We start from the raw sequence: 14,480 nt of genomic DNA on the forward strand, positions 1-14,480 counted from the left end.
TCTACATGGACTTTAGCAAAGCCTTTGACAAGGTACCGCATGGTAGGTTGTTGCAGAAGGTTAAAGCACACGGGATCCAGGGTGAGGTTGCCAATTGGATTCAAAATTGGCTGGACGACAGAAGGCAGAGGGTGGTTGTAGAGGGTTGTTTTTCAAACTGGAGGCCTGTGACCAGTGGTGTGCCTCAGGGATCGGTGCTGGGTCCACAGTTATTTGTGATTTATATTAATGATTTGGATGAGAATTTAGGAGGCATGGTTAGTAAGTTTGCAGATGACACCAAGATTGGTGGCACAGTGGATAGTGAAGAAGGTTATCTAGGATTGCAACGGGATCTTGATCAATTAGGCCAGTGGGCCGACGAATGGCAGATGGAGTTTAATTTAGATAAATGTGAGGTGATGCATTTTGGCAGATCGAATCAGGCCAGGACCTACTCAGTTAATGGTATGGCGTTGGGGAGAGTTATAGAACAAAGAGATCTAGGAGGACAGGTTCATAGCTCCTTGAAGGTGGAGTCGCAGGTGGACAGGGTGGTGAAGAAGGCATTCGGCATGCTTGGTTTCATTGGTCAGAACATTGAATACAGGAGTTGGGACGTCTTGTTGAAGTTGTACAATACATTGGTACGGCCACACTTGGAATACTGTGTGCAGTTCTGGTCACCCTATTATAGAAAGGATATTATTAAACTGGAAAGAGTGCAGAAAAGATTTACAAGGATGTTGCCGGGACTTGATGGTTTGAGTTATAAGGAGAGGCTGGATAGACTGGGACTTTTTTTCCCTGGAGCGTAGGAGGCTTAGGGGTGATCTTATAGAGGTCTATAAAATAATGAGGGGCACAGATAAGGTAGATAGTCAACATCTTTTCCCAAAGGTAGAGGAATCTAAAACTAGAGGGCATAGGTTTAAGGTGAGAGGGGAGAGATTCAGAAGGGCCCAGAGGGGCAATTTCTTCACTCAGATGGTAGTGAGTGTCTGGAATGGGCTGCCAGAGGTAGTAGTAGAGGCGGGTACAATTGTGTCTTTTAAAAAACATTTAGATAGTTACATGGGTAAGATGGGTATAGAGGGTTATGGGCCAAGTGCGGGCAACTGGGACTAGCTTAATGGTAAAAACTGGGCGGCATGGACTGGTTGGGCCGAAGGGCCTGTTTCCATGCTGTAAACTTCTATGATTCTATGATTACTAAAAGTGATAATAATGCCCCCGGAGGGACAGGACGTAGAGGTGGCAGTGGCAATGGACGCAGAGAAGGCTTTTGATCGGGTGGAGTGAGAATACATGTGGGAAATGTTAGGGAGGTTTGGGTTCGGTCAGCGTTAGTGGACTGGTCCAATTGTTGTATAGGGCGCCGGTAGCAAGCTTGTGGACGAATCGGGTGAGCTTGGGCTATTTTGGGCTACACCGTGGGACAAGGCAGGGGTGCCCACACTCCCTGTTTCTTTTTGCCTTGGCAATAGAGCCATTGGCAATGGCGCTTAGACCGTCGAGGAGCTGGAGAGTGATTGTGCGGGGGGGGGGGGGAGGGAAAGGGATGGGCAGGGTTAGGGAAGGGGAGGGGAGGGGAAGTGTTGAGTACATCATCTCGCTGTATGCCGACGAATTACTGCTTTATGTTTCAGGCCCACCAGGATGTATTGGGGGAATTCTGAGTATTCTGGAGGAGTTTGGCTGGTTTCCCGGATATAAGCTAAACATGGGGAAGAGTAAGGTGTTCCTGGTCAAGGCCAGGAGGCAGTTGAGGTTGGGAGAGCTGCCGTTCAGGATGGTGGGTGCAAGAGTCAGAAATTTTGGTATCCAAGTGGCGCAGCAATGGGAATAGCTGTACAAGTTGAATCTGGCACAGTTGGTGGAACAGATGAAGGGAATTTGAAGTGGGGTGTGTTGCCACTGTTGCTGGCGGGGCGGGTGCAGACAGTGAAAATAACGGTGCTGCCGAGGCTCCTATCTGTTTTTCAGAACCTCCCTATGTTCGTCCCAAAATCATTCTTTAAAAAAGTCAATACTTTGATCTCGGGGTTTCTCTGGACAGGCTAAACCCCACGGGTTAAGATGGTGTTGGAACGGGGGTAAGGTGGGGACAGATCCTCTGACTGCGCTAGAAGGGTGATCGTATCAAAATGCAAATTATGTCCTTTTGTCCTCTCAACGGTCCCCTTTTGAAATGGACCCGGAGGGTCCCAGATCTGAGAAGTAACTTTGTAGATTTGCCGGCAAACAGGTTTTGACCCATGAGTCCTCTGTTTTCATGATTATATTGAGATGTGGAGTTCCACAGGCTAGAAGAGGATTATATTTTGTTCTTGTAACTGCTGTTGGTAGGTTCTAGAACAAAGGGCCGATCTTGTGGTCATATGACTTGTAGCAGTCATCTTTTGGTTCATCAAAAATTCCACTAAAAAGTTTTGGGTTTATTTTCATATCATTTTGACACACACACCTGGGATATTACTACAGGGGTTTCTCATGGTATTGTCCTAGGCCCAACAATCTTCAGCTGCGTCATCAATTACCTCCCCTCCATTACAAGGTCAGAAGTGGGGATGTTCGCTGATGTTTTGGAACCATGTTCACCATTCGCGACTCATTACACACGAAGCAGACCAGGCTGACATGGTGGCACAGTGGTTAGCACTGCAGCCTCACAGCTCCAGGGACCCAGGTTCAATTCCGGCCTCGGGTGACTGTGCGGAGTTTGCACATTGTCACCGTGTCTGTGGGTTTCCTCCACGTGTTCCGGTTTCCTCCCACTGTTCAAAGATGTGCACGTTAGGTGGATTGGCCATGCTAAATTGCTCCTTAGTGTCCAAAGGGTTAGGTGGGGTTACTAGGTTATGGGGAAAGGGTGGGGGGCATGGGCTTGGGTAGGGTGCATTGTTGGAGGGTCAGTGCAGACTCAATGGGTCTTCTGCACTGTAAGGATTCTATGTCCATATACAGTGAGACCTGGATAGTATTCAGGCTTGGGCTGATAAGTGCAAATAATGTTAGCTCCACACAAGTGCCAGGGATTGACCATCTCCAACAAGAGAGAATCTAACAATTTTCCCTTGACATTCAATGACAGTACCATCACAATCCCCCACTATCAACATCCTGGGGGTTACCATTGATCAGAAACTGAACTGGACCAGCCAGCCACATAAATACTGTGGATTCAAGAACCGGTCAGAGGCTACGTATCCTGAAGCAAGTAACTCACCTACTGACTCTCAAAAGCCTATCCCTCATCTACAAGACTCAAGTCAGGTGTGTGATGAAATACTCTCCACTTGCCTACATGAGTGCAGCTCCAACAACACCAGAAGCTGAACGCCATCCAGGAAAAAGCAACCCGCTAGAATGGCACCCATCCACCACCTTAAAAATTCACTCGATCCGTCACGATGTACAGTGACAGCGGTGTGTACCATCTACAAGATGCATTGCAATGAATCCCCAAGTCTCCTTCGACAACATCTTCAAAGCCTATGGCCTCTAATATCGAGAGGGACAGGCCAGCAGATACATGGGAACACCACCATCTTCAGGTTCCCTTCTGAGCCACACACCCTCCTGACTTAGAACTATATCACCCCTCCATTACTGTCGCTGGGTCAAACTCATAGGGTCTCTTCCTAACAGCAATGTGGATATTCCTACAACACATGGACTGCAGCAATTCAAGAAAGCCGTTAACTACCATCTTCTCAAGTGCAATTGGGGATTGGCAATAAATGCTGGTCTTGCCAACAACGCCAACATCCTATGAATGAATATTTTTAATAACATTGTCAATCGGTGAAATAATTTGTCACTATTTACAATATCGTAACTCACCCACTTTTTGAATACCAGTACCATTTCATTATAGCATCTTCTCTGCTCTAGTGAGAAAAAATTGAACTTTCCAGTTGTCTTTAACTGTAATCTCTCATTCCTGTTAACATCCTAATATTGGTGACCTTCACAGCAGCCATTAATATTCCTATTTCTCATGGTTTTAAAACTCCTCTTTACAGACCACTGGTCAACCAACCTCCTTTAAATCTATCATGTGTTTCTATCTCGTTTAGAGATGAACAAATAAATGGATTTATCTTTCTATGGAATATTCTAATTTTGATTCTAGGTGTCAGAGTTCTACAGTGATTATCATCCATTGTGCTGTAGACTTTTCTGCTTGTTCTAAGGTCTATGCTGTCATGCCCTTATTGCAGATTCTTAGTTCCTGCTATGTCCATTAGATGGCGTCTGGAAAGCTTGGGATAAGTATGGAATGCCTCCTTGAGATTCATATTCCTTTACTGTTGTGCCTGCTTCTGTTATGGTCACTTTTGTATTATACTTTCTACATGTATTAATGTCTAGGATTTTACCTAAATTTGCAGTGAAACGGTTCTCACAATGACTACCACTTCGGAAAGAAAGTTTATAAACCTGCGGAAGCGTTTAGATCAACTTGGCTACAGGCAGCCCCTCGGGATCGAGACACTTCCATTAGTGGAAAAGCTTTTCAGGTATTTTAACTTTTGCTCTACTGTATTTTTCAGAGCCGAGAGGTTTATCTTTTGGCAGAAAACACTACATATGTTGTGTTTCAAAGCATTGTAATTTCCTTAGTTTGCTTAAAAAGTAATCTATGGCTATTGTTGCTCCTAAAATTATCAGTTGTGCAGTAATTTTACTATGAATCCAAATATATAGCCATGTTTTCTCAGCACACTTGAATGTCACACTTTCTATCAGTAAATTTTGTTCCGTGCTTAGGCTTGAGGGGCTGAAATTTCAATTCAAGAGTGAGCAATCAGCAAGAGCTGCTAAAAACTTCAAAGGAGAAGCTAAAACAATCATTCAAAATATTTTTTTAAATCTTTGTTTCTCCGCTAAGCTATAGCAATAAAACCTATAACATAACATGCAGGTTCAGTCGGCAGTTAGGAAGGCAAATGCAATGTTAGCATTCATGCCGAGAGGGTGAAGAGTTCAAGAGCAGGGATGTTGTATAAGGCTCTGGTCAGACCCCATTTGGAGTACTGTGAGCAGTTTTGGGCCCCGTATAAAAGGAAGGATGTGCTGGCCTTGGAAAGGGTCCAGAAGAGGTTCACAAATATGAGGAATGGTTGAGGACTCTGGGTCTGTACTCGGAGTTTAGAAGGATATGGGGGGATCTTATTGAAACTCACAGGATAGTGCGAGACCTGGGTAGAGTGGACGTGGAGAGGATGTCTCCACTTGTAGGAACAACTAGAACCCGAGGGCACAATCTCAGACTAAAGGTACGATCTTTTAAAACTGAGATGAGGAGGAATTTCTTCAGCCAGAGGGTGGTGAATCTGTGGAACTCCTTGCCGCAGAAGGCTGTGGAGGCCAAATCACTGGGTGTCTTTAAGACAGAGATAGATAGGTTCTTGATTAATAAGAGGATCAGGGGATATGGGGAAAAGGCAGGAGAATGGGGATAAGAAGAATATCAGCCATGATTGAATGGCGGAGCAGACTAGATGGGCCCAGTGGCCTACTTCTGCCCCTATGTCTTATGGCCTTATTGTTTACAAAAAAGCTATTAAGCTTGTGTTTATATTAGCATTTTCATGCTGTTGAAATGCTTTTAGAGATGTTGTCCTTCGAAGGCTTGCGATTATTTTGAGAAGCCCAGCTTTCGGTCTTCAGACCCCCCCCCCCCCCCCTATCTTTCATTATAAGTTTGCAAAACTCAGAGTTGCGAGCTCCCTAAATTATTTTAAAATTAGGAAGAAAGAGCAAGACTAGATTTCAAAGCAACCTAGGTTTGATATTTGTAGCTTCTCCAGGCCCCTCTCCCCACCCCCAATATAATCGACTCCTCTCCCCGAACACACTAATCAACCCCCAATATCAACCACCCCACCCCGGCACACACGTCAGCCAATCGGTGGCAGCCTGTGGGGAGATTCGGCTGCTCTAAGCTGAGCTGAGCCCCAGTCTGTGTGGTGTGCGGCTCTGGTCTTGCTGGCAACATTTTTAACTGGGCTGTTGCTGCAACTCCAAAACACTGTTCAACATTTCCGATATAGAATATGCGAGTGTTCATTATCATTTGCAGTTGCAAATCAGGCACATCGAGTCTACACTGAAAAACACTTGTGCAGAAAACTGGTCATCCTAGTCCAACCCATTTCAGTCTGTTCCTACACGGGTATTGCACACAATCCTTAAACCATTCAGGTCTAATGGTACATATGCAGATTGTCAGTGAACATTTGTCTGGTGTCTGCTTGTCCATTGGGTGATGTTGCCTCCCCGGAGAATTTCACTGCCATGGTGGGTCTTGCTGCCGTGGTAATTGTTGCTGCTTTATGTTGCCTTTGTTGGGGAATGTTTGCCCTATGGGACAAACGGTTGTGCAGATAGTGAATTCACATCTTCCTCATCGTCTGTCTGCGGTGACGGAGCAGCTTTGCTGGTTGTACATATATGCCTGTGGTTACAACAATATATTCAAACGTTCATTTTCACATTGTACGATCGAGGTGATAACTTCCCTTTGCAGGTCACAAGTTGCCAAGTGGGCTGACTTTTGTTTATAAAGTGTTGAATGTTTGCACCCTGACCAGCTCACAAATCTTCAGCTTTGGCAATGATTTGGCATTGTTTTCAAAGTGAATTTTGGCTTCCTGTTGTTTCAGTCTGGAGTTTGTCATTCACTATTGTTATGGGCCAGGGTTTAGAGAACCTCAAAGTGTATCATGGAGTTCACCTGACCCACAACTTTTAGTAGATTGTGGTATGGGGAGCACACGGCCCACTCTACAAGTGTGGTACAGCAGAAATGGGAAAGTATTTTTTAAAGCAAAACAATGTATATTCTATGAACACAAGTTAACCTTTTTAAAACATACAGTGAACATCTTAGCAACCATTAATTCAAATACAACCCCCAAATAATACAACACTAAGTAATGCTTAATAACTTCCCAAACAACATCCAGAAGACAGAAGAAACACCTATCAGCAGAAGCACATTAGGTTTACATTCGCTACTGAGAACATTTATAATTCTGAATTCATCAAATGATTAAGAGATAGTCTTTTGATGGCAGAGAGATCAACAGTACACTTGCTCTGTCTGGCTTCAGCTCCAACACTGAAAACGAAACTAAAACACATCCTGCAGCAAACAATCTAAAACAAAAGTAAAAAGCTGACAGACAGCCCAGCTCCACCCACTCTGACAGCACTGCAGTAGTAAACACCCATTTCTTAAAGGTATTCTCACTACATATATTTATATACACACCCATTTACAAACACCCATTTCTTAAAGGTACTCTCACATGACACCTCCCCCCCCCCCCCCCCAAGAAAAAACAACCCATCAACTTCAAGGTGGTTTCATTTTTCACCTTTTCACTATCTTTTAAGAAATGCACACATTAAATATATTTTTTGTTTAAAAAACAACAACACGCAAACAGGTACAATAATATAGTCTATTTTTGTTGTTCCTCCTCCAACTGAAATCCTTCTCGATTGACAGTCTCTTTGAACACGAAGGTCTCTGCACGATCCATCCATTTCTCTATGCCTCGGCATTTCTCTTTAAAGTCAGATACTTTAGTTCAATCTGATCGCAGAGTCCCTTGTAATTCTCCAACATAAGAGCATTGGTTATCATAGCTTCCAGGCCGTCAAATGCATGTTGAAACTCCGCTGTCCGCTGGAATTTGTTACGCTTCTTGAGCAAATCCGTCAATGGAGCAATCTCAAATCCACTCATGCCAAGAAATCACATTATTTCCCTTTGTCTTTAGGGTATTGAAAACTCCTCAATAACTGTTGGTTTCACATCCCGTGTGACCATTCAACCCTGTCCGATTGTATGGCCAAGGAAAGTGACTTGGGCTTTTCCAAATTCACTTTTGGCTAGGTTTACCAAACCCAGCTCCTGAAGTCGATCGAATAACTCCATCAGATGTTTTAGATGTTCTGTCCATGTCTGGCTGAAAATTACCAGATCGTTGATGTATACCGCACAATTGAGTAATCCTGAAACAATTTTGTTAGTTAACCATTGAAATGTGGCTGGGGCGTTTTTGAATTGGTATATGCCATCCGGAGTCACAAAACCTGAAATCTCCTTCGCCCTTTTGGATAAAGGTACCTGCCAGTAACCTTTAAGTAAATCCAGTTTGGAAATTAAAGCTGATTGTCCCACTTTCTCAATGCAACCCTCCAAACGTGGGATAGGATAAGAGTCTGTTCTTGTAACTGCATTAACCTTTCTATAGTCCACACACAACCGTTGGGTACCGTCTGGTTTTGGTAACATCACTATGGTGAGGTCCATTGGCTGCAACCCACTTCAATTATGCCATTTTTAAGCATACTCTCAATCTCTTTGTTAACCTGTGCCAATTTTAACGGGTTAAGTCCATATGGATGTTGTTTGATTGGAACAGCATTTCCCACATCTACATCATGTATAGCCATTTTAGTACTTCCCAATTTATCTCCACAAACCTTCCCACATGATATCAATAACTCTTTCCGGTCAGTTTGTTTTTCCTCTGGAAGGTAACTCAACAATTTATCCCAATTTTTAAGAACATCATCGTTTTCCAATTTAATTTGAGGTATGTCAAATTCACAGTCATCTGGATTTGGTTCGTCACTTTGAGTTAGAATCATTAAAACCTCCTCCTTTTTCTCTCCTTCCCTTTCAAAGTACCTTTTAAGCATATTCACATTCCTCACTCGGTGAGTTTTCCTTCTATCCGGCATTTTTACCACATAATTCACTTCACTTAATTTCCTTTCAATCTGATACGGTCCACAAAACCTTGCTTTTAAAGGTTCACCTACCACTGGTAACAACACTAAAACTTTATCTCCACTGGCAAAACTACGAACTTTGGATTTCTTGTCCTCTACCCGTTTCATCACATTTTGTGCAACTTTTAAATGTTGCCAAGCCAATTCACCTGCTCTATTTAATCGTTCCCTAAAATTGGACACGTAATCCAATAATGTAATTTCCGATTTCTCCGTCACCAATTTTTCCTTAATCAATTTAAGTGGTCCTCTTACAAAGAACAAAGAACAAAGAAATGTACAGCACAGGAACAGGCCCTTCGGCCCTCCAAGCCCGTGCCGACCATATGGCCCGACGAAACTACAATCTTCTACACTTCCTGGGTCCGTATCCTTCTATTCCCATCCTATTCATATATTTGTCAAGATGCCCCTTAAATGTCCCTATCGTCCCTGCTTCCACTACCACCTCCGGTAGTGAGTTCCAGGCACCCACTACCCTCTGCGTAAAAAACTTGCCTCGTACATCTACTCTAAACCTTGCCCCTCTCACCTTAAACCTATGCCCCCTAGTAATTGACCCCTCTACCCTGGGGAAAAGCCTCTGACTATCCACTCTGTCTATGCCCCTCATAATTTTGTATACCTCTATCAGGTCGCCCCTCAACCTCCTTCGTTCCAGTGAGAACAAACCGAGTTTATTCAATCGCTCCTCATAGCTTATGCCCTCCATACCAGGCAACATTCTGGTAAATCTCTTCTGCACCCTCTCTAAAGCCTCCACATCCTTCTGGTAGTGTGGTGACCAGAATTGAACACTATACTCCAAGTGTGGCCTAACTTAAGGTTCTATACAGCTGCAACATGACTTGCCAATTCTTATACTCAATGCCCCGGCCAATGAAGGCAAGCATGCCGTATGCCTTCTTGACTACCTTCTCCACCTGTGTTGCCCCTTTCAATGACCTGTGGACCTGTACTCCTAGATCTCTTTGACTTTCAATACTCTTGAGGGTTCTACCATTCACTGTATATTCCCTACCTGCATTAGCCCTTCCAAAATGCATTACCTCACATTTGTCCGGATTAAACTCCATCTGCCATCTCTCCGCCCAAGTCTCCAGACAATCTAAATCCTGCTGTATCCTCAGACAGTCCTCATCGCTATCCGCAATTCCACCAACCTTTGTGTCGTCTGCAAACTTACTAATCAGACCAGTTACATTTTCCTCCAAATCATTTATATATACTACAAAGAGCAAAGGTCCCAGCACTGATCCCTGTGGAACACCACTGGTCACAGCCCTCCAATTAGAAAAGCATCCCTCCATTGCTACCCTCTGCCTTCTATGGCCTAGCCAGTTCTGTATCCATCTTGCCAGTTCACCCCTGATCCCGTGTGACTTCACCTTTTGTACTAGTCTACCATGAGGGACCTTGTCAAAGGCCTTACTGAAGTCCATATAGACAACATCTACTGCCCTACCTGCATCAATCATCTTAGTGACCTCCTCGAAAAACTCTATCAAGTTAGTGAGACACGACCTCCCCTTCACAAAACCGTGCTGCCTCTCACTAATACGTCCATTACCTCATGACCAAAAAATTAGTTCAAAAGGTCTAAATTTGGTTGACTCATTAGGCGCATCCTTAATTGCAAACAGTACAAATGGAATTCCTTTATCCCAATCGTCTGGATAATTGTGACAATAAGCCCTCAACATTGTCTTTAATGTCTGATGCCACTTTTCTAACGCTCCCTGCGATTCTGGATGGTACACAGTTGATTTAAATTGCTTTATTCCTAAGCTATCCATAACTTCTTTGAGTAACCTTGAGGTAAAATTTGATCCTTGAACCAATTGTATTTCTGTAGGTAGTCCATATCGAGTAAAGAATTTAAGTAACTCCTCCACAATCTTTTTAGCTGTAATATTACGCACTGGAATGGCCTCTGGAAATCTAGTAGACACATCCATTATAGGCAAAAGATATTGATTCCCACTTTTCATTTTCGGAAGCGGTCCTACGCAATCAATTAGGACCCTTGTAAAAGGTTCCTCAAATGCTGGAATGGGTATTAAGGGCGCTGGTTTTATCACTGCTTGAGGTTTCCCTATCACTTGACATGTGTGACATAATTGACAAAATGTAACTACATCTTTATGTAGTCCAGGCCAATAAAAATGTTTCTGGATTTTAGCTTGAGTTTTCCTTATTCCCAAATGACCTCCCACCGGCACCTCATGTGCAACTCGCAACACCTCCTTTCGATACCCTACCGGCAATACTACTTGATGAACTTCTGCCCACTTTTCATCCGCCTGCATATGTAAAGGTCTCCATTTTCTCATCAAGGCATCACTTTTACGGTAATAACACTCTGGTATACACTCAGATTCCACTTCCGTACATGCTTTCTGTTACATCCGTTTTATTTCTACATCTTTTTGTTGTAACTCCGCCAATTTTCCTGAACTAAAAATATCCGCCTCATCCCCCACCTGTTCTTGTTCTTTTTCTTTTTTAAAAAAATAATTTTTATTAAAGGTTTTCATAAAATATCAATAACAAAATGAGAAAGAAAAAAGAACCGAACAGGGTTAAGTACAAAACCCAATCTAAAAAAGCAACCCCCCCACCCCGTACAGAAATAATAAATTAACATTAACACCGCGACTTAACACAACAAGTATATACACCCCCTCAGACCCTCCAGTGTAAATAACATAAACAAAAATAAAGCCAATCCCCCCCCCCCCCCAGCTGCTGCTGCCATTGACCAATGTCTATCGTTCTGCCAGAAAGTCTAAGAACGGTTGCCACGGCCTAAAGAACCCTTGTACCGACCCTCTCAAGGCGAATTTCACCCTCTCCAATTTAATGAACCCTGCCATATCGCTGATCCAGGATTCCACGCTTGGGAGCCTCGCATCTTTCCACTGAAGGAGAATCCTTCGCCGGGCTACCAGGGACGCAAAGGCCAGAATTCCGGCCTCTTTCGCCTCCTGCACTCCCGGCTCCTCTGCCACCCCAAATATTGCGAGCCCCCAGCCCGGTCTGACCCTGGATCCTACCACCCTCGACACCGTCCTCGCTACGCCCTTCCAAAATTCATCCAGCGCTGGGCAAGCCCAGAACATATGGGTGTGATTTGCTGGGCTCCCTGAGCACCTAACACACCGGTCCTCACCCCCAAAGAACCGGCTCATCCTTGTCCCGGTCATGTGTGCCCTGTGCAGCACCTTAAACTGTATGAGGCTGAGCCTCGGGCACGGAGAGGAAGAATTCACCCTCCCTAGGGCATCTGCCCACGTCTCCTCTTCGATCTCCTCTCCCAACTCCTCCTCCCACTTACCTTTCAACTCCACCACCGAGGCCTCCTCCTCCTCCTGCAACACCTGGTAAGTTTCCGAGATCTTCCCCACTCCCACCCACCCCCCCCCGAGAGCACCCTGTCCTGTACTGTGTGTGGCAGTAGCCACGGGAATTCCACCACCTGCCGTCTGGCAAACGCCCTTACCTGTAAGTACCTGAAGGTGTTCCCCGGGGGGGAGCCCGTATTTCTCCTCCAGCTCACCCAAGCTCGTGAACTTCCCGTCCACAAACAGGTCCCCCAACTTTCGTATCCCTGCCCTGTGCCACCCCGAAAACCCTCCACCTGTTCTTCCTGGGGCGAACCGGTGGTTCCTCCGTAATGTGGTCCACACCGAGGCCCCAACTTCCCCCCTATGCCGCCTCCACTGCCCCAAAATTTTGAGGCCCGCCACTACCACCGGGCTCGTGGTATACCTCCTTGGAGGGAGCGGCAGCGGCGCCGTTGTCAGCGCCCCCAGACTCGTACCCACACAGGACACCGTCTCCAGCCTCTTCCATGCAGCCCCCTCCCCCTCCATCACCCACTTGCGCACCATTGTCGCATTGGCGACCCAGTAGTACCCACAGACGTTGGGCAGCGCCAGCCCCCCCTATCTCTACTCCGCTCCAGGAACACCCTTCTCACCCTCGGAGTCCCTCGCGCCCACACAAACCCCATTATACTCCTGTTAACCCGCCTGATAAAAGCCTTCGAGGTAAACACGGGGAGGCACTGGAACAGGGACAAAAACCTTGGGAGCACCGTCATTTTGATTGACTGCACCCGACCCGCCAAGGACAGCGGCAACGCGTCCCACCTCTTGAACTCCTCCTCCATTTGCTCCACCAGCCTTGTAAAGGTAAGCCTGTGCAGGGCCCCCCAGCTCCTGGCCGCCTGGACCCCCAAATATCTGAAGCTCCTCTCCGCCCTTTTTAGTGGGAGCTCGCCAATCCTCCTCTCCTGGTCCCCTAGCTGAACTACGAACAGCTCTCTCTCCCCCATATTGAGCTTGTACCCTGAAAAGTCCCCAAATTCCCTAAAGATCCTCATTACCTCTGGCATTCCTCCCACCGGGTCCGCCACATGCAGCAGCAGGTCGTCCGCATAAAGCGACACCATATGCTCCTCCCCACCCCGCACCAACCCCCTCCAGGTCCTCAACTCTTTCAGTGCCACAGCCAGGGGTTCAATCGCCAGTGCAAAGAGCAGGGGGGACAGGGGACACCCCTGTCTCATCTCTCGGTGCAACCGAAAGTACTCGGACCTCCTCCTAATTGTGGCCACACTCGCCATCGGGACCTCATACAACAGCCTAACCCACCTGACAAACCCCTCCCCAAACCCGAACCTCTTCAGCACCTCCCACAGGTACCCCCACTCTACCCTATCAAAGGCTTTCTCAGCGTCCATCGCCACCACAATCTCCGCCTCCCCCTCCCTCGCCGGCATCATGATAACATTCAAAAGCCTCCGCACGTTCGCGTTCAGCTGTCTCCCCATCACAAACCCCGTCTGGTCTTCATGGATGATCTGCGGCACACAATCCTCAATCCTCGTGGCTAAGACCTTCGCCAGCACCTTGGCATCTACATTTAGCAAGGAAATCGGTCTGTAAGACCCACATTGCAAGGGATCCTTGTCCCGCTTCAGGATCGAAGAGATCAGAGCCCGGGACATCGTCGGGGGTAAAGCCCCCCCCCCCTCCCTTGCCTCATTAAAGGTCCTAACTAACAGTGGGCCCAACCGGTCTATATATTTTTTATAGAACTCGACCGGGAAACCGCCCGGCCCCGGTGCCTTCCCCGCCTGCATGCTTCCTATACCTTTGATCAGCTCCTCCAGCCCAATTGGGGCCCCCAGTCCCGCCACCAGTCCCTCTTCCACCTTTGGAAACCTCAATTGGTCCAGGAAACAGCCCATCCCTCCCTCCTCCCGTGGGGGCTCGGATCGGTACAACTCCTCGTAGAAGTCCCTGAAGACCCCATTGATGCCAACCACGCTCCCTCCCCTGTCCTTAACTCCCCCGATCTCCTTAGCTGCGTCCCGCTTCCGAAGCTGATGCGCCAGCATCCGGCTTGCCTTTTCCCCATACTCGTATACCGCCCCCTGGGCCTTCCTCCACTGCACCTCCACCTTCCTGGTGGTCACCAGGTGGTCACTGCGCCTCTTCCTCAACAATCCTTCCTCAGGCTCTTCCGCATACCTCCTGTCTACCCTCACCATCTCCCCCACCAGCCTCTCCCTCCGCTCCTTGTGGGCCCTAATGGCGATCAGCTCTCCCCTCACCACTGCCTTCAGTGCCTCCCATACCATCCCCACTCGGACCTCCCCGTTGTCGTTGGTC

General features: G+C 46.5%; 1 protein-coding gene and 1 long non-coding RNA gene across 4 annotated transcripts in view; one reads left to right on the plus strand and one right to left on the minus strand.

The window, feature by feature from the left end:
• Positions 1 to 4,000, minus strand: part of LOC140408917 (uncharacterized) — a 59,128-nt gene extending 55,128 nt beyond the window's left edge. The window contains exon 1 of the long non-coding RNA XR_011940240.1: positions 3,826 to 4,000. This is a non-coding gene — a long non-coding RNA (uncharacterized lncRNA). The remainder of the gene's footprint in view (positions 1 to 3,825) is intronic.
• Positions 1 to 14,480, plus strand: part of cep135 (centrosomal protein 135) — a 215,817-nt gene that overhangs the window by 17,190 nt on the left and 184,147 nt on the right. For all 3 annotated transcript variants that reach the window (XM_072496794.1, XM_072496792.1, XM_072496793.1), the window contains exon 2: positions 4,377 to 4,505. In XM_072496794.1, coding sequence (XP_072352895.1) covers positions 4,393 to 4,505 — 113 coding nt within the window. In that variant the 5' untranslated portion in view covers positions 4,377 to 4,392. The remainder of the gene's footprint in view (positions 1 to 4,376; positions 4,506 to 14,480) is intronic.

This window comes from Scyliorhinus torazame, chromosome 3, assembly GCF_047496885.1.
Source record: "Scyliorhinus torazame isolate Kashiwa2021f chromosome 3, sScyTor2.1, whole genome shotgun sequence".
Taxonomy (NCBI): domain Eukaryota; kingdom Metazoa; phylum Chordata; class Chondrichthyes; order Carcharhiniformes; family Scyliorhinidae; genus Scyliorhinus; species Scyliorhinus torazame.